Source organism: Colobus angolensis, unplaced genomic scaffold (genome assembly GCF_000951035.1).
Source record: "Colobus angolensis palliatus isolate OR3802 unplaced genomic scaffold, Cang.pa_1.0 Scaffold10, whole genome shotgun sequence".
Lineage (NCBI taxonomy): Eukaryota > Metazoa > Chordata > Mammalia > Primates > Cercopithecidae > Colobus > Colobus angolensis.
Genome location: NW_012110919.1, coordinates 19,001,990 through 19,020,689, shown reverse-complemented (window position 1 = coordinate 19,020,689; position 18,700 = coordinate 19,001,990). Strand labels below are relative to the sequence as shown.

Genomic DNA, 18,700 nt, shown 5'->3' with positions numbered 1-18,700 from the left:
TCAAGGTGATCCTCTCACCTCAGACTCTTGAGTAGCTTGGACGACAGGCACATGCCTGCCTTGAGACCATACCATACTCTCTTTTTTATAAATAACTTTTTTTAAAAAAAGAGATGGGATTTTGGCATGTTGCCCAGGCTGGTCTCGAACTCCTGCACTGAATCCATACGCCCACTCCAGCATCCCAAAGTGCTGGGATTACAGGCATGAGCCACTGTGCCTGGCCCAAGACCATACTTTCTATACAATTGTTTATCTTTACTTTTTTCACTTTATTTTTTTCTCTGCTGTTACGTGGGTATTTTCCTTTGCTGCTACGTGGTTTTCATAATTATCCTTTTTAATGATACATTACTTTCTACTGAATGGGTATTTGATGGTTTATTATCTTTATTGTTAGACAGTTTGGTTTTTCCAGCTTTTATTACCATTGTAACGCTCTTATGAATGTCTTTATGTATAATATTTACAAAATGGATTTAGAGAAGATTACCATAAGTGGAATTTCTTGTACAAGAGGGTATTAACATTTTTGAGGTTCTTAATATATATACTTCACAAAGAAGTTTTAGCAGTCCACTGGCAGTTTAGTAAGTGTCATTTCACCACATCCTCCCAAGCACAAGTGTTAATTTGTTTTGTTTTAATAAAACAGGTACAATTGTGACTTGTATTAAATAGTTTGTGTTATGATAGTTTAATTATATTATATTTAATTTTATTTTTCACGTAGAAGATCTGTTCTTAAATCATTTTACCTTTTAATAATTAGTAGAGCAAATTTTACACCTTAGGACTCAGGAATTGCAACCATATGTATATTAAAGGCAGTGTTTTTGTTAGTGATTCCCAGTTAGCTTCAAAGGAACATAGTTAACTTTTTAAGGATTTTTGAGTTTTACAGGAAAAACTCAATTATAATATATGTATGTTGCTATTTATAAAATAATGTGTATCGATTAAAGAAGTAGGAGATTATTTGAACTTAGTAATATTTGTAAGGAAGTAGCTTCTAGTGCTTGGAATTCTTCAATAATGTACTAAAAGTCTCTGATATCTTATCTTTTCCTTTTCCCAGGCATTTTATCTTATTTAGCTGACAGACCACCTCCTCAGTACATCCACCCCAACTCTATAAATGTTGATGGTAATGCAGCATTATCTATCACCAATAACCCTTCAGCACTAGATCCGTATCAGTCCAATGGAAATGTTGGATTAGAACCAGGCATTGTTTCAATAGATTCTCGCTCTGTGAACACACATGGTGCCCAGAGTCTTCATCCCAGTGATGGCCATGAGGTGGCCTTGGACACAGCAATCACTATGGAGAACGTTTCTAGGGTTACCAGCCCAATTTCGACAGATGGAATGGCAGAGGAGCTTACAATGGACGGTGTTGCAGGCGACCATTCCCAAATCCCAAATGGCTCCAGAAGTCATGAACCTCTGTCTGTGGATTCTGTGAGCAACAACCTTGCAGCAGACGCTGTAGGACATGGTGGTGTGATACCCATGCATGGGAATGGCCTGGAGCTCCCTGTGGTCATGGAGACAGACCACATTGCAAGTCGGGTCAATGGCATGTCTGACAGTGCCCTCAGTGACTCCATCCACACTGTGGCCATGAGCACCAACTCTGTAAGCGTGGCACTCTCTACCTCACACAGCCTTGCCTCCCTAGAATCTGTTTCCCTCCATGAAGTTGGCCTCAGCCTAGAACCTGTGGCTGTCTCCTCCATCACCCAGGAGGTTGCTATGGGGACAGGTCATGTAGATGTATCTTCAGACAGTCTTTCTTTTGTACCACCTTCACTGCAAATGGAAGACTCCAATTCAAACAAGGAAAACATGGCAACCTTGTTTACAATTTGTGAGTGTGCTTAGCCTTTCTTTTTTGGAAATATTCGTTAAAAGGGCCACCATCCCTAACAAGTTAAGTCACGAAAATTTGGCATTAAGGGAGTATAGAAAGTAACTAGACCTTGCAACTTTTCTTTGCCTTGGTATTGTCCTTTATATTAATGTGGTGCCTTTTCTTCAAGTAAGCCAAATGATATACATACATTTAGTTGGTTCTTATAGCATCCTCCTGAAGAAATGAAATGTGAAGTAGTCATTTGTGTATTTTGCAGATAAGCTTAGCACGTGCGGTAGTGTGTGCCTGTAGTCCCAGCTATTCTGGAGGCAGGGGCAGGAGGGTTGCTTGAGCCCAGGAGTTTCAGGCTATAGTGTGCTACGATCACACCTGTGAATAGTCCCAGCTATTCTGGAGGCAGGGGCAGGAGGGTTGCTTGAGCCCAGGAGTTTCAGGCTATAGTGGGCTATGATCACACCTGTGAATAGTGCTGCACTCCATCCTGGGCAACAAAGTGAGACCCTGTCTCTGAAAAACAATCATAATGATAATACAATATTTTTTTAAAAAGGTCAGTTTAGCCCAGTAATAGTTAAGGTATTTCCCAAGATTTCACAAATAGAGAGTTATAGGGGTAAATTCTAGTAAAGTTGTTTGTGACATGCCTTGTGAAAATTATTAGGTCACTTTTATAACCCTATGGAAAAATGTAGGTGAATGTAAATGCATTTTTTTCTTTGCTCAGGGTGCATATAAATTATTCTTGGGCATGTAAAAGTTTTTCTTACTGGGCAACAACAACAAAAAGCAATATAAAAACAGTTGATTTACTGGTGTCACTACGTTTCATTCACGCAGGAAACATGTTGAGTGCTTATTTTATTTTATTGATAGGGTTTCTCTGTCGCCCAGGCTAGGGTGCAGTGGTGTGATCACGTCTCACTGCAGCCTCAACCTCCTGGGCTCAAGGCATCCTCCCACTTTAGCCTCCCGAGTAACTGGGACCGCAAGTGTGTACCACCACACCTGGCTACTTTTTAAATTTTTTGTAGAGATGGGGGTCTCACTGTGTTGCCTTGGCTGGTCTTGAACTTGACTCAAACATTCCTCCTGCCTCAGCTTCCCAGAGTGCTAGGATTACAGGTGTGAGCCATCTTGCCGGGCTCTTTGGTGCTTACTATGTGGCAGCCTTTGCTAGATGCTAGGGATAGAACGGTCTACCAAGAGACGGTGTGTGTACATACCTTTAAGGAGCTTACAGTGTGGTAGGAAACATAGGAGACTGTTACAATACAGTATAATAATAAGTGTGAAGATGGGATTAAGTGCAAGGTACTAAAGTAGCCTAAAGGGGAGCAACTAGCCAGGCCATGGAAGGGTCAGGGAAGACTTAACCAAGGGAAGTAACATACATGTTAGCACAGACCTTAAGGACAAGAAAGGTGTGGGCAGTTGAGAGTCAGGAAGACAGGAGTTGGCACCTGTAAGTGCCTAGAACCAAAAGAATCATGAGTGTTTCAGAATTGCTGAAGCATACAATGAGGGTGAGGAGAGGGGTCATGTGGTGAGAGAGAAGTAGGAGCCAGAACACAAAGGCTCTTTTAAGACCAGGTCAAGAGTTTTAGGGAGTAAGGGTTGGGGTAAGGCTTTTGCTGCAATGTGAGAATAAATTTGTTGAGCGGCAAGGAGGTGTGGAAGATACTGTAATTTATGGGAAGGGTGATGATTCTCCAATCTAGAGTAGAAGTAATTAGGATGCAGAAGAGTAGAGGACATTTTCAGAGAGCCCAGTTGAGCTTATTGATTGGATAAAGTTGGAGGAGGGAAGGATTAAGGAGAAAACCCTGGTTTTTGGCTTCGGAAACTGGCACAGTCGGAGCGTAGCACAGTCGGAGCGTAGGCACTGGGGTCAGAGCCAGCTGTACCACTGTGGCCATATTTTGGCTCTGCATAACAGCAGAGGAAACTCTGTAGAGGAAACTCAGTTTCCTCTTACAGTTCAGAATTGGAATCTTTTGGACTTTACGGCATCATACCTAAATGTATTACCTACTTAATGTAAGGGATAATGTACTTGATTGTTGAAGTAATGTGATGCTATTTTTTCTTTTATTATTATTATTATTATTATTTTTACCTTTTTTTTAAACAGACAGGATTTCACTGTGTTACCCCAGACTGGTCTTGAACTCTTGGGCTCAAGTGATCCTCCCGCCTCAGCCTCCCAAACTCCTGGGTTTACTGGCGTGAACCACCATACCCAGCCAATTTTTTGATCAATGTTTCTCTTATGCACTGAATAGGAAACTTGTCCTGTTGGATCAAAAGAAAAAATCAGATCTTATTGAAGTCTGAAGAGTGGTGCAAGAGTGGATATATATATTAGTGTAAGGAAGTGAGTCTTTGATCAGCATATCTCTGTTAGAACCATGCTTCTTACTGGATACATTTTAGTAATTAGCATTTACATTAAAACCTGGGGCTGGGCACGGTGGCTTACACCTGTAATCCCAGAATTTTGGGAGGCTGAGGCGGGTGGATCATCTGAGGTCAGGAGTTCCAGACGAGCCTGGCCAACATGAGGAAACCCCGTCTCTATTAAAAATAGAAGAATTAGCAGGTGTGGTAGCACACGCCTGTAGTCCCAGCTACAGTGGAGGCTCAGACAGGAGAATTGCCTGAACCTGGGAGGCAGAGGTTGCAGTGAGCCAAGATCGTGCCATTGCACTCCAGCCTGGGTGACAGAGCAAGACTCCGTCTCAAAAAACAAAAACCAAAAAAAGCCTGGTGGTAATTTAGCCTCCTTGAACTAAACCCATTTGTATTGCTCGAATTTGCCATCTACAGGGTGCACTCTCTGTGACCGCGCCTATCCCTCAGACTGTCCCGAACATGGACCAGTGACTTTTGTTCCTGACACTCCAATAGAGAGCAGAGCAAGGCTTTCTCTCCCAAAGCAGCTTGTTCTCCGTCAGTCAATTGTGGGAGCAGAAGTTGGTAAGAACCTTGGAACTGTAAAACACTATTAAATCTCTTCTTCCTTTGTAGGGTACAGTTGTAAAAGTGGATGTGTATAATTTAGTAATTATTTGGACCAGAAGTCAATTTATGGCTTAAGGTTTATGCTTTTATGGAATATTAGTCTTGTCCACTGATGATAGCAATAAGTCAAGTCAAAAACTTTAGTGGGAAACCTCTCCTTTGTTAGAATCAGTATTGAGTAAAGCAAAAAGTCCTAGACTGAGTCTTTGAAGATTTTTATTCTCAGCTGTCCCATCCAGTAATAATTATTCTAACAACCCATTTCTTAAAACTTAGTTTCTTTTATAGAAACATGGAAAATTCACTACTGATAACCTTGACACAAATTTAGATCAAATGTTTGTAAATTGTATAATGCTCCTTAGAAAAAAGGAATAAAGAATGTAGATTGCCAGACTTTACCAATATTTGAATTTAGCATGGCTTCTGAGTTACTGTGATATTTATTTGGAAATATAAAATTAGGTTCATTATTCTTTTAGCTGCAGTTTGGGTGTGAGTCATTTGAAAGCATCAGACAGTTTAGGTAAAATACAGCAGTGCTTTAAGCACAAAAGATTTTAGAAGTTTGATTTGTTTCTATAGTAATTGCTTTATATTTTTACAATAGAATAATGTTTTCTGTTATTTTGAATTAATTTATTTATTTTTAAGAGACTGGGTCTCACTCTGTTGCCCAGGCTGGAGTGCGTTGGCCCGACATCTGGAGTGCAGTAACTTGAGTGCAGCCTGGACCTCCTGGGCTCAAGCAATCTTCCTGCCTCAGCCTTCCAAGTAGCTGGGACTACAGGCATGTGCAGTCATGCCCAGCTAATTAAAAAAAAAAATTTTTTTTGTAGAGACAGCATCTCACTATGTTGCCGAGGCTGGTTTCAAACTCCTGGCCTCAAGCAGTCCTGCCTTGGCCTCCCAGAGTGTTGGCTCATTATATGTGTGAGCTACCATGCCCAAACTTTTCTATATTTAACTCCAAAATAATGTATTTGGAGAGACATGATAAGATTCCCTGTGGATAAAACTAGGTTCAGGAATTTCTGATACTGCTTCTTACTCAGCATTTATTGTGAGCCTTGTGTTATCTGTTCATTACATTTTATATATTTACAGGCTGGGACCCACAAGGCTTAGCCACTTCTGAGGAGTGCTAGCATATTGGGTTTTTTTATTTTGAGATGGAGTCTCGCTTTGTTGCCCAGGCTAGAGTGCATTGGCCTGATCTCCACTCACTGCAACCTCCACCTCCTGGGTTCAAGCAATTCTCCAGCCTCAGCCTCCCAAGTAGCTGGGACTACAGGCGTGCACCACCACGCCTAGCTAATTTTTGTATTTTTAGTAGAGACGGGGTTTCACCCTGTTGGCGAAGCTGATCTTGAACTCCTGACCTCAGGTGATCCACCCACCTCGGCCTCCCAAAGTGCTAGGATTACAGGCGTGAACCACCATGCCCAGCCTACATAATGGTTCCTAAGTTCACTGAAAATAAGATTCGTTGCATGGGTGAAGCACCTCTGTTTTCTATATCCTGCTATTTAAATCATTGATTGTGTAGTTGGTGTCCTTCCACTGATAGGTGTATGGACTGGAGAAACCATTCCTGTGCGGACTTGCTTTGGGCCTCTAATTGGCCAGCAGAGTCACTCCATGGAAGTAGCAGAATGGACAGACAAGGCAGTTAACCATATCTGGAAGGTCAGTCCTGATGAAACTTTTCTGTGGCTTCTGGCTGTTTTTCTTAGTAAGAGGTAGTTACAAAGTTATGATAAAGTCAAAATCAGCCAGAACTGATACAGTGCCATTCACTGGTCATCATTTATTTAATGTACTTTTTTTTTTTTTTTTTTTTGAGACAGAGTCTTGCTCGTCGCCCAGGCTGGAGTACAATGGTGCAATCTGGGCTCACTGCAAGCTCTGCATCCTGGGCTCACGCCATTCTCCTGCCACAGCCTCCCGAGTAGCTGGGACTACAGGCACCTGCCACCACGCCCAGCTAATTTTTTGTATTTTTAGTAGAGATAGGGTTTCACCGTGTTAGCCAGGTTGGTCTCGATCTCCTGACCTTGTGATCTGCCCACCTCGGCCTCCCAAAGTGCATTCATCATTCTTGGTAGCCAAGTTATAATATACAGCAAAACACCAGCTACTGGAAAGAGGACAAACTGTTTTTGTCTCCATTTTGTGAGTTAATCCAATTATTTTAACCGTTTGATGCATTTGAATTACTTGTGGCAGCTGGGACCATGGACTTTGTTTATATGATAAAAGTCTCATTTTATAATTAACTAAAACATTCCTCAAATATTTACCTTGGGAAATAATTCTGGAATAAGAAGCTAAGATTATTTTTCTAGTTTTCTTTTTTTTTTTTTCTTGAGACAGAGTCTTGCTCTGTTGCCCAGGCTGGAATGCAATGGTGCCGTCTTAGCTCACTGCCACCTCTGCCTCCTGGGCTTAAGCGACTCTCCCACCTCAGCCTCCCAAGTAGCTGAGTTTACAGGCACCTGCCATCATGCCCAGCTAAATTTTGTATTTTTGTAGAGATGGGGTTTCCCCATGTTGGCCAGACTGGTCTTGAACTCCTGACCTCAAGTGATCCGCCTTCCTCAACTTCCCAAAGTGCTGGGATTACAGGCATGAGCCAGTGCACCTGGCCTATTTTTCTAGTTTTCTAGTGAAAGGGGTTAAAAATGCAAGATTTTCACATGGATATCTATTGGGAATGATGCTTGCAAATTTGAAGTAAGGGGAAAATGGGTCTTGTGATCATTGGAAAGGTAAGGTACCACTGTCATTGGGAACTTTAAATTTGGCATGCTAGGCCCATGTGGGAAAATCATGAGAAGGGATGATCCTCTGCCCTTAATGGACATTCTGTCATTCATTGCCTACTGTGTGATAGATGATGAAGACAGGTGGACAGGTAGACTGGTTTTTTGTCTTTTCCAGGCAAAGTTTGAATGATCAAAAACAAAGTCAGTCTCTTCACTGAGCACCAACTGTAGGTCTCTGATGGTCTTTACTGTATTGCTGGAAATAGGGAGAATGTTGAAATGATAGAATGTTGGAGAAGGTAGGAATATATTTTGACACCAGGAAAGCTGAGACCTACTGCAAATGAATAAATGAGATGATTGCTGGTACTTTATTGCATGTCAGTGCATTTGACATGTGTGCTTGCTTTCTGTTGGCAGATATACCACAATGGTGTCCTAGAATTCTGCATCATTACAACTGATGAAAATGAATGTAATTGGATGATGTTTGTGCGCAAAGCCAGGTATGAGTAGTCTTGGATGAGAAAAATAGTTACAATTTAGATGTTTTTCTGTAGGAAACTTTGCATAACAGAGAAAAGAGTTAAGAATCCAAATTACACCAACACCTGGACATACTTAAAGCCCAAGGCAGCCTGGCATGGTGGCTCACACCTTTAATCCCAGCACTTGGGTTGGCTGAGGCGGGAGAATTGCTTTGGGCCAGGAGTTCGAGACCAGCCTGGGCAACATAGCAAGACCCTCATCTCTAAAACAATTTTTTTCAAATTAGCTGGGTGTTGTGGTATACACGTGTAGTCCCAGCTATTGGGAGGATCACTTGAGCTGAAGAGTTTGAGCTGTGATCATACTATGGTGGTGCTGTTGCATTCCAGTCTGGGTGACAAAGTGAGATCCTGTCTCAAAAAAAAAAAAACTTACTAAGGAACAATATAGTTACCACTGAATTTGCAAGTGGGTGCCTTTTCTTTATATTGGCTCTTAGTCCACCCCTGAGTTACCAGAGTTAATCCTTGTTTAGCTAGCTATCTCCATGTCTTTGTCATAATGTTTTTTAAAGATTTCATTTTATTTACTTTGTTTGCTTCCAATAAGAGACTCTAGTATTTTTGACTACAAAAGGTCATCAGCTAATATGCTGAAGTAAGAATTCCGTTTCTCTACAACTGCCTTCTCATAGATAGGATGGGAAATTACAAAAATATTCCAGAGGAAATAGTTCTGCCTGAGCTTTCATATAGGATTTTGCAGTGGGGGGAATGTTGTGCTTAGTATGCATTTCACAATTAATGTGCTTCATCTATTAAATGTGATAACTTAGGAACCGGGAAGAGCAGAATTTGGTGGCCTATCCTCATGATGGAAAAATCTTTTTCTGCACCTCACAAGATATCCCTCCTGAAAATGAACTTCTTTTTTATTATAGCCGAGATTATGCTCAGCAGATTGGTAAGTTAATATATGTTTATCATGAATCTAGCATAGTAAAAATACCAAAGACCAGGATTAAAGTTTTGGTAATGATATACATGTTAGCTGAAGCAAATCATATACCTTTGTTTGTATAAAAGCAAACTATTACTTCTGTATTTGAGGTGTTAAAATCTGTGAGGTTCTTCACAAGCCGAATGTTATTGACCAAGCAGTAATTCATATGACATGGTCTTTCATGGTAGGACTTTGGTTTGGGGCATTGAAGTTCCTAAGGCTACTTTTTGAGCTAGCACCATTGAGATGTAAACTCACGAAGGACAGCAAAGCCCCTCGGTTTGATTTAACCTGCATAGGCTTTCTCTTTGCTGTGCTGTTTCATGATGACAAGTGGTGTTTAAGAGTTTGTGTATGCTACAAAATCTAAATATTTTGCTTATAAAAGAGACCTTATAATCCAGTATTTACCAAGTGCTTTCTTGGTGCCTGGTACACTATTTTATTTTGTGTATGTGTATTTAGAGATAAAGTCTCACTCTGCCAGGCTGGAGTGTAGTGGTGCAATCATAGCCAACTATAACCTTGAACTCCTGGGCTCAAGCAATCTTCCTGCTTCAGCCTTCTGATTAACTAGGACTATGGGTGTGCACCACCATGCCCAGCCAATGATTTTTAAGTTTTTTTTTTATGGAGATGGGGTCTTGCTGTGTTGCCCAGGCTGGTCTTAAACTCCTGGCCTCAAGTGATCCTCCCACTTTTGGCTCTCAAAGCACTAAGATTATAGGCATGAGCCACTGTGCCTGGCCCTAAGTACATTATTTTAGATGCTGGGGATAGAGCACTGAATAAGACATTTGAGTTTTATAGGAAGTGGACAAATTGGAAATTTGGGGAGAAAGGAGAACTGCAAGCGATCATTGTTAATATCAAGAACAAGTTTTAAGATTCAAGTATCAGGAGATAATGAGTAATTTTTTATTTTAAAAGGTGTTCCTGAACACCCAGATGTGCACCTCTGTAACTGTGGCAAGGAGTGCAATTCTTACACAGAGTTCAAAGCCCATCTGACCAGCCACATCCACAACCATCTTCCTACCCAGGGCCATAGCGGCAGCCATGGGCCAAGTCACAGCAAAGAAAGGAAGTGGAAGTGCTCAATGTGCCCCCAAGCTTTTATCTCTCCTTCCAAACTTCATGTCCACTTTATGGGTCACATGGGTATGAAGCCCCACAAGTGTGATTTCTGTAGCAAGGCTTTTAGTGATCCCAGCAATCTGCGGACCCACCTCAAGATACATACAGGTAAGTTGTGTTGGCCCATCAGAATGGAATTTTTGCAACAATTAGAAAATGTGATAGTAAAGGCTTTGTAGAGGGACAGTAGGCGGAGTTGAGATTTGATGTCAGAGAAAGAATTCAGTGTGGAAACCTTTGTGGTTTAACTGAGATTCCTTGGAGGCTGTCACTTCCAGTTATTAGGATGTTCTGCTTTCCAGGTCTCCCCACCATAGTTGGAAGGTGCCTGGGAAAATGCACTTAGTAATCAGGAAGTCGATCAATGTGTTTGGACTTAAATAGAAGCTTCTGAGTCTGAGCCTCTCATTAGAGCTCACCTCAGTCACCAGCCAGGGCTAGTTTCTCTTCTTTAATATTATTGCTCAATAAATATTGCCACAATTTATGTTTTGAGCTTCCATTTTCTAAATTCCATTCAAACCAACACCTTTCTTTTAGTACTTTTTAAGAAAAAAGTTTTTTTTGAGATAGGGCCTCACTCTGTTGCCCAGGCTGGAGTACAGTGACACCCTCTTGGTTCACTATAACTTCTGTCTCCAGGGCTCAAGTGATCCTCCCACCTCAGCCTCCTGAGTAGCATGGACTGCAGATGTGCGCCAGCACACCTGACTAATTTTTGTATTTTTAATATAGATGGGGTTTTGCCATGTTGCCAAGGCTGGTCTTGAACTCCTGGGCTCAAGCAATCTGCCTACCTCAGCCTCCCAAAATGCTGGGATTATAGGCCTGAGCCACTGTGCCTGGCCACTAACTTTTTTTAATACATACTACAAAATAACTGATGGTTTTAGCTTTCTTGTTTGGGTCATCTTTTCTCCAAATCTTCAAAAGTTTCTTCCTCATCCTTTTGCAACAGAGATCTTATGGCCCACAAAGCCTAAAATTCTATCTAGCCTTTAAGAGAAGTTTTGCTGACCCCTGACTTAGAGGAATCTTATTTTTGCACTCTTGAAAGGATTTTGTTTCATCCCTGGTTTATAAGGCAATATTACATGTTTTAAAAAGATAGAAAACTATGAAGTCTAGCTTGTAAAAATATGTTTCCCTATAGATAAGTCCTAGAATTCATGAGGTGGTTTTTTTCTTTTGTTTTTTTTTCTTTTTTGTTTAATGTTTGTGTTAGGCAGGGCATTAGGATTATAACTCATTTTTTTCAAGTTTTATGTATCACCTGTACTTTTTTAACAACACATATTTAGATCAGAAGTCCTAAAGGAGATCAGATTAATTTACTAGCTATAGTTGCAGAATATAAACTCAGGGGCTCTGAGTGGTCCCGCATAGACAACCCTAGACAGTCAAGTGCCGCTTACCAGCCAATTCTGTTTCGTTGCTGCCTCTGCTGCATGCCCATATGTGTGCCTGTTTGTCTTGGGGATGCCAGCAGTTGTTTTCTTCACGGTGTGATATTTTGGGCTGATTTGCAGGTCAGAAGAACTACAGGTGTACTTTGTGTGACAAGTCTTTCACCCAGAAGGCTCACCTGGAGTCCCACATGGTTATCCACACTGGGGAGAAGAATCTTAAGTGTGATTACTGTGACAAGTTGTTTATGCGGAGGCAGGACCTCAAGCAGCATGTGCTCATCCACACTCAGTAAGTTATCCTGCAGCCAAGACGTTGTTCCTCAGCTGTGGCTGCAGCCTGCCTGCTGATTGAAGGGCTGAGGAGTCCTGGCTCATCATCTGTTTCCTGCCTTGGTACCATGGTAGAAGCCTTCTGTGTTCCATGTAGCCAAGCCAAGGTTGGAACATTGTTTTTGGTGTTATCCTGGAAGATTTCAGTTGTTAGCTTCTTTTTCTTATTTTTCACGTGTACTCTTTTTTCACACCTACAAAAACATAGAGGCAAAAAGGACTATTGACTACAAGTGGTTGCTTATAGTTGGACGATAGTGTGCATGTAAGAGAGTGATGGAGTGAAAAGAGTAAGAGCCAGCAGCCACACCATGAAGAGCCTTTGGTCCTATTAAGAAAATTCTATTTCATTTTAGAAAATGGCGACACTGAAGGATCTGCCAGTCCCTGCCATTTCGGAAATATTCTGTGTGTGTGTGTGTGTGTGTGTGTCTGAATTGCAGTAAAAAAAAAAAAATTATCTTAACGCCCAGTTCAGTAGTGTTAGTTATATTCACATTGTTGTGCAAACACTATAGGATTTTAAGGAAAAGAGTGCCATAGTGACATACCCATTCTGTTAATACAAAGATTACTCAGGCAGCTGAACAGAGGATGATTGAGGATAGAGAAGCCTAAATATTGGAAGACCAATTAGGAATTTATTGCATGAATCCAAGTGTAATTAAATGTCTAGACTGCATTAGTCACAGTGGTCATAGAAAGAAGGGATGGATTTTGTTGTCCTTAGCTTTTAACAAGTGTTAGAAGAGGAAGAAAACATTCTCAGCTTATATTATGGAGATTCTCTTTAGAAATCTATCTTCACTGAAAACGTTATATTCTTAATGTAGAATTTGGATAGACACTTGGCTTTGATATCAGTTGTTCTGTCTGCTTTCTCATCACAGTGCAGCCTGAGATGCTAAACAGCCAAGGAGCCTGGATCTACATTCATAACTCTCAGAAGGACATTCTAAAACAAAGACTTCTTTAGTTTCGTTGCTGGTGTGAAATTTTATAAAATGAAACAAATTATCAAATATTACATCAAATTGTGCAATATTGGAGCCAAAAGAGATCCCTGGATCATCTAGTCTAACAGCCTGTCTAGGCAGCTCAGGTTGTGGTAATAAAATACCACAGATTTTGTGGCTCAAACAATGGGGGAGAGACAAAGTGAGAGAAGGCAGTCATGAGCAGTCCTGGAAGAGGGCCCGTTGACTGGCACCCTGATCTCTGACTTCCAGCCTCCAGGACTGGGAGAAAATACATTTCTGTTGAGAGAATGAAAGAGAAAGAATATGAGAGCTCTGATCTCTTCTCGTAAGGACACTAATGCCACATCATGGAGGCCCCACCCTCATGACCTCATCTAACCCTAATTGCCTTCCAAAGGCTCCACCTCACACTGGGTGTTAGGGCCTCAACATGCGAATTTGGGGTGAGGGGGACAAATATTTGTCCAGAAGACTGCCCATTATAATTTCCTTGGAAAATGTGAAAAACAACATTTGGTGCTAGGACCCCGCCCAGGAATTCTAATTTAATTGTTCAGAGTTAGAGCCCTGGCCTTGGTATTTTAAAAAGCCCCCCAAGTGATTCTCATGCCCAGCCAGGGTTAAGGACTACTGACTTCATCCATGTACAAGACTGATTTCCACAGTGTCTCTGGCAGGTGGATATATTGTTTCTTAAATATCATACAGTTATAATTTGAGGAAAAGTTTTGCTTGAATCAAGCTGATACCAGCCTCTATCCTTTCATTTTACATTTGCTTAACAAATGTAGATCTGGACTCTTTATCAGGATGAGAAAATATGGTAAGCCTCTTTTCCAAACTTCCATGGGATAGAAAGAAGGTTTTGGACAGTCAAAACTTAAAACTGGTATAAGTCATTCATATAAGAAGCACCGTTCCCTCAAACTGTTTTTGAATAAGGCTTTAGGCTTCCTATGGAGATCATTGGTAAAATTTTCGGATGCTTGTATTTTTACTTTGGTACATTTCAAAGTGGGTATAGTAGTAGTGGTGTCTTTTTATTTATTTACTTAAAAAGAAAACAGCTACAACCCTAATGCCAAATGCAAGAGGAGTTCTGCCCCAGTGTTCCCCCGAGAGTGGAAGGGTTGTGACAGAACCTGGCTTTGCTCATCCTGTGAGAAAGAGGAAGTGAGAGGAAGAGCAGTAATGTTTACTCCCCAGGTCATCTTGTCTCATGGCTTTAGATACCATCTTATGATTTATGTCTCCACCCTTGTACACCTCACCGTAACTCAGCAGCTCTGATGCTGGATGTTCACTAGGCAACTTAAATCTAATATGTCCCAAACTCAACCCAATATTACCCCACGAACTTGATTTCCTCCAGTACTGAGCAGCTCATTGAATGGCACCACCATTATTCACCTCACTGGTCAAGCCAAACACCTTGAAGTAATTCTCAACTCAGTTTTTCCTTCCTTCAATTATCACCTTGTCCAGACCACCAGCTTCTGTTCTATGGATGGCTTCAGTAGCCTCCCAGTTGATCTCCCTGCTACTACTTATGTTTCTCCTCATCTACTCCACAACACAGATAAACACACATACACACAGTTTTCTGTCCACAGTGCCAGAGCAATCCATTTCAAATATAAGTCAGCTTGTGCCTGTCTCCTCTCATAAGTCTCTGGTGGCTTTCCATCGTATTTGTGTTAAAAGCTTTTTACCATAGTCAGAAGGCCCTTTATGTTATGGTAATAGTACTTGGCTACCTCTCCCGTTCACCTTTATTACTTTCCATATTCTGCTTTGGCCACTCTGACCCTCCCCTTGCTACTCCTTGAGCATACTAAGCACATCCATTCTCAGGGCCTCTGCCTTAGAAACTTCTCCCTCCAGATACCTGTGTGTCTTCGTCCCTCCATTTGGGTTTCTGCTCAAATGTTATCTCCTCAGGAGGGCCTTCCTTGACTATCTTATCTAAAATAGGACCCCTTCACTTTTACCTGGCTTCATATGTTTTCATAGTCTTTATTGTTATCTGATATGTTACACATTTGTTTATGGTATAATCTGTCCACTAGAACGTAAGCTTCAGGAAGGCAGGGACTTAGCTTACCTACATCCTATAGCCCTAGCATCTAGAGCAGTGCCTGGCATATATTAGACACAGTAAATACGTGTTGAATAAACCTCTAAAAACCATAAGACTAGAAGATTAAAAGTCACACTTTTGATTGGGGTTTTGTTGTGGCCTTGGGCAAGTTCCTTAGTAGTTTTTATGCACATAATGTTCCCCATCTGCAGAATTGAGAGGCTAGATTAGATTGGTGGCTGTAAAACTGCTCTGGGGAATTCCAAGGATTCTTCAGTGCCATCTGTTGCTAGAACAGGATGGGAGAAATGCTAAGAAAGCCAGGCTTCAGAACGCCCGACTGCACCCTCTCAGTCCTTCCAGGATTTCATTAATCACTTGCTTTAACTGTTTCATGTTGGGCTTTCATAAAGACATGGGGTTCAGCTACTCAAAAAAAAAAAAAAAAGTTAAAAAATTCCTGGTCTGTGTGATCTCTGAGGTTCTTTTCAGTCCTAAAGTCTTTAGGCCAGGGTTGCTCAAACCTTGACATTATTGACATTTTGACCCAGTTAATTTTTTGTTGTGCGGCTACCCTGTGCATTGTAGAATGGTTAGCAGCATCCTTGGCCTTTTCCGACTAGGTACTAATTGTACCGCCCCTCCCCAGTATAACAATCAGAAAGGCCTCCAGACGTTGCCAAATGCCACTATAGAGGCAGCTGCCCCTACTTGACAACCACTAGTCTAAGAAAAGGACAGAAAAATGGCAATTCCATAAAAGTGGCATTCAGGGAATACAAATAACAGCGTAATGAGAGACCATTATGTACTGGCTAATTGGCAGACATTTTCAAATTTGTGTCTTCAGTTGTTGAGAATATGGGACAACCAGAACCGTCAATGATGGAAGTGTCTATTGAAACAACTGCGTTGGAAAACCGTTTGTCATTATCTTGTAAAGTTGAAGATGTGCATATCCTTTGATTTAGCTATGTAGCTCTTGGGTATATACCCTAGAGAAACATATGTATTGCAGAGCACCGTACAAGTATAAAAATGTTCAAATGCCAGGTGCAGTGGCATGCACGTATAGAGCCAGATACTTGGGAAGCTGAAGTGGACAGATCACTTGAGCCCAGGAGTTCAAGGCTGTAGTGCACGATGATCACAGCAGTGAATGGCCATTGCACTCCAGCCTGGGCAACGTAGCGGGACCCTGTCTCTAAAAAATAATAATAATAATTTTTAAAAATTTAAAAACATTCATAGCACTCTTGCTTGTGATGATAAAAAACTGGAAACCACCAAAATATTCATTAGCTAAAGACAAATCCAGTACCATAGATAAGTTGTGGTATATTTGTAAATAGTATACAGCAATGGAAGGGAACAAACAACTGATACAGCAACTTGAATGAATTTTATAAGCGTCATATTGAGAGAATGCAGCAAGACAAAAGAAATACATATAGAATTTACATAGAATTCGAGAATTTACATAGTATTCTAAATCAGGCAAAATCAGCCTACACTGTTTTTAAACTATACTCGTTTTATGAGTCTTCCATATATCACCTATGCAAAAGCCTGATTTGGAAGGATAGAGCTGCTCTGACAAAAGGCCTGCGGTTATGAAGAATAAGTGTTGCCTCAGTTGTTATTTGTAACCCCAAATCAAATGTTTTTTCTTGTGTTCCTCTTAGAGAACGCCAGATCAAGTGTCCCAAGTGTGATAAGCTGTTCTTGAGAACAAATCACTTAAAGAAGCATCTCAATTCTCATGAAGGAAAACGGGATTATGTCTGTGAAAAATGTACAAAGGCTTATCTAACCAAATACCATCTCACCCGCCACCTGAAAACCTGCAAAGGGCCCACCTCCAGTTCATCAGCACCAGAAGAGGAAGAAGAGGATGACTCGGAGGAGGAAGATCTAGCAGACTCTGTGGGGACAGAAGACTGTAGGATTAACAGTGCTGTATATTCAGCGGATGAGTCTCTCTCTGCACATAAATAAAAGGAAAAGAAACAAGCTATTTTGGATGAAAATGCAAATGGAAAAACACGCATAACCAGTTATCTACTATAATGGTTTTTATATAAAATGGTTCCTGATTTATTTTCAGCCAATAATCACAACAGACTGGGAATGAATAAAGCACTTACAGAAGAATATCCTAATGAAAATACTTCAAAACAGATGGGAAAATTGAGCATGTGTCCTATTTTAAGTGATGGACTGGGAGGGAAGTGTCGACTTCTGAGGTCTGTTCTTTATTTACATGATGATCTGGGAGATGCATTTATGCCTGAATCAAAGCTGCCTTTTGCTCAAACAAATCACATTTATTTCACATTCTTCCATTCTTCCATTTTCCTGCTGGTCCTGTGACTTGGTAACATTCTAAACTTGGTCCTTGCCCCATAGCCATCCTGATTGCTGATTGTGTTTTATGCAAACTCCTGTGACTTACACTCACCACAGAATGGATTGGGATACAGCGGCATAAGTGTGCTACTTGGCAGCTAGTAAGTTTAAAGCAGCACCTGCCATAACTGCTCCTGGCTACTTGGGAGTTTAGGGTAGATCTTGCTTTCCAAAGTTTTAGCAGGTGCCTGGAGGGCAAATAAAAAAGCAGCAGTCAGTCAGTCAGTAGTCAACGATGGAGAGAACAAGAGGAGAGATGCCTGGCCTCTGCCAAAGAAACTAGCTTTGATGGAAGCCTGCGTGAGTCACCTGGTTATTGTGACATGGAGATCTTTGTAGGTTTAGACATGGCTCTCTTGTTTCCAGTAAGCTTCCAGCCATTCAGACAAAGGGGGCCTAAAGATATAGAGAGCCCAAATAATGCCTGCTGGATTGTCTCCTGACAAGTACATGTGGACTCAACTGAGGAAGGGAAGGAAGGGAATAATCTTTTATGTTTCATTTACCTTATGAAAAGTGTTAAAACTTTGCCAACTCAAAATAACAAATTATTTAATGCATGTGCAAAGTTAGGTCTTCCCAGTTGTCTTGGTGCTGAGGAACCTCATCAGAGAAGCATGGAAGATGCCAAAGGATTTTTGGAAGGTAAAGAAGGCTGAATGGTCACCACATGGGCCTGTTTTCAGGGTCCCAGCTTAGTTAAGTCACATGTGCCCCTGGTCATTGTGTCTCCCATGCATATCCAGTGTTTTTCAGAAGCAGACCCACCCTTAAGTTGACAGGGTTGATGGAACATGCTCTCCTGCTCAAGGCACAACCTCTAGGTTGGAGTAGAGGACTCTGGTGGGAAGGATTTGCTGCTAATGTATTTATGGAATGAATGTATTTCATTCAGATCTGTATTCCTCTAGGAAGGATTAAAATTAAACTTTTTTAAAATACAAGATTCCTCTGGTAGTCTCGTTTTATGGAGGAAGGAGATGAGTGAGTCTTCTAGGGAAAGTCAAGTACAATTTGAATCTTTCTGACGTTAGAAGGAGAGAGCATTTTTAGAGTATTATAGCTTTCGAGTTCATATTCTTATTGTTTCTGCTATTAGTACTTAGATAAACTGCTTCCTGTGCTTCCAGCCCTCTTCTGCCCTTTTCCTGCCTAAGGTACACCTTTACTCTGTTACCTCCTTGTAGTAATGTGAC

At 41.1% G+C, this 18,700-nt stretch overlaps 1 protein-coding gene across 1 annotated transcript in view; it reads left to right on the top strand.

The window, feature by feature from the left end:
• PRDM4 (PR domain containing 4) overlaps positions 1-18,448 on the top strand; it is a 26,271-nt gene extending 7,823 nt beyond the window's left edge. Inside the window, exons 4-11 of the mRNA XM_011935684.1 lie at positions 1,079-1,873; positions 4,706-4,855; positions 6,471-6,589; positions 8,089-8,174; positions 8,993-9,120; positions 10,090-10,404; positions 11,826-11,994; positions 16,781-18,448. Of these exons, the coding sequence (XP_011791074.1) occupies positions 1,079-1,873; positions 4,706-4,855; positions 6,471-6,589; positions 8,089-8,174; positions 8,993-9,120; positions 10,090-10,404; positions 11,826-11,994; positions 16,781-17,093 (2,075 nt within the window). The 3' untranslated portion in view covers positions 17,094-18,448. The remainder of the gene's footprint in view (positions 1-1,078; positions 1,874-4,705; positions 4,856-6,470; positions 6,590-8,088; positions 8,175-8,992; positions 9,121-10,089; positions 10,405-11,825; positions 11,995-16,780) is intronic.
• The last annotated feature ends 252 nt before the right edge of the window (positions 18,449-18,700 follow it).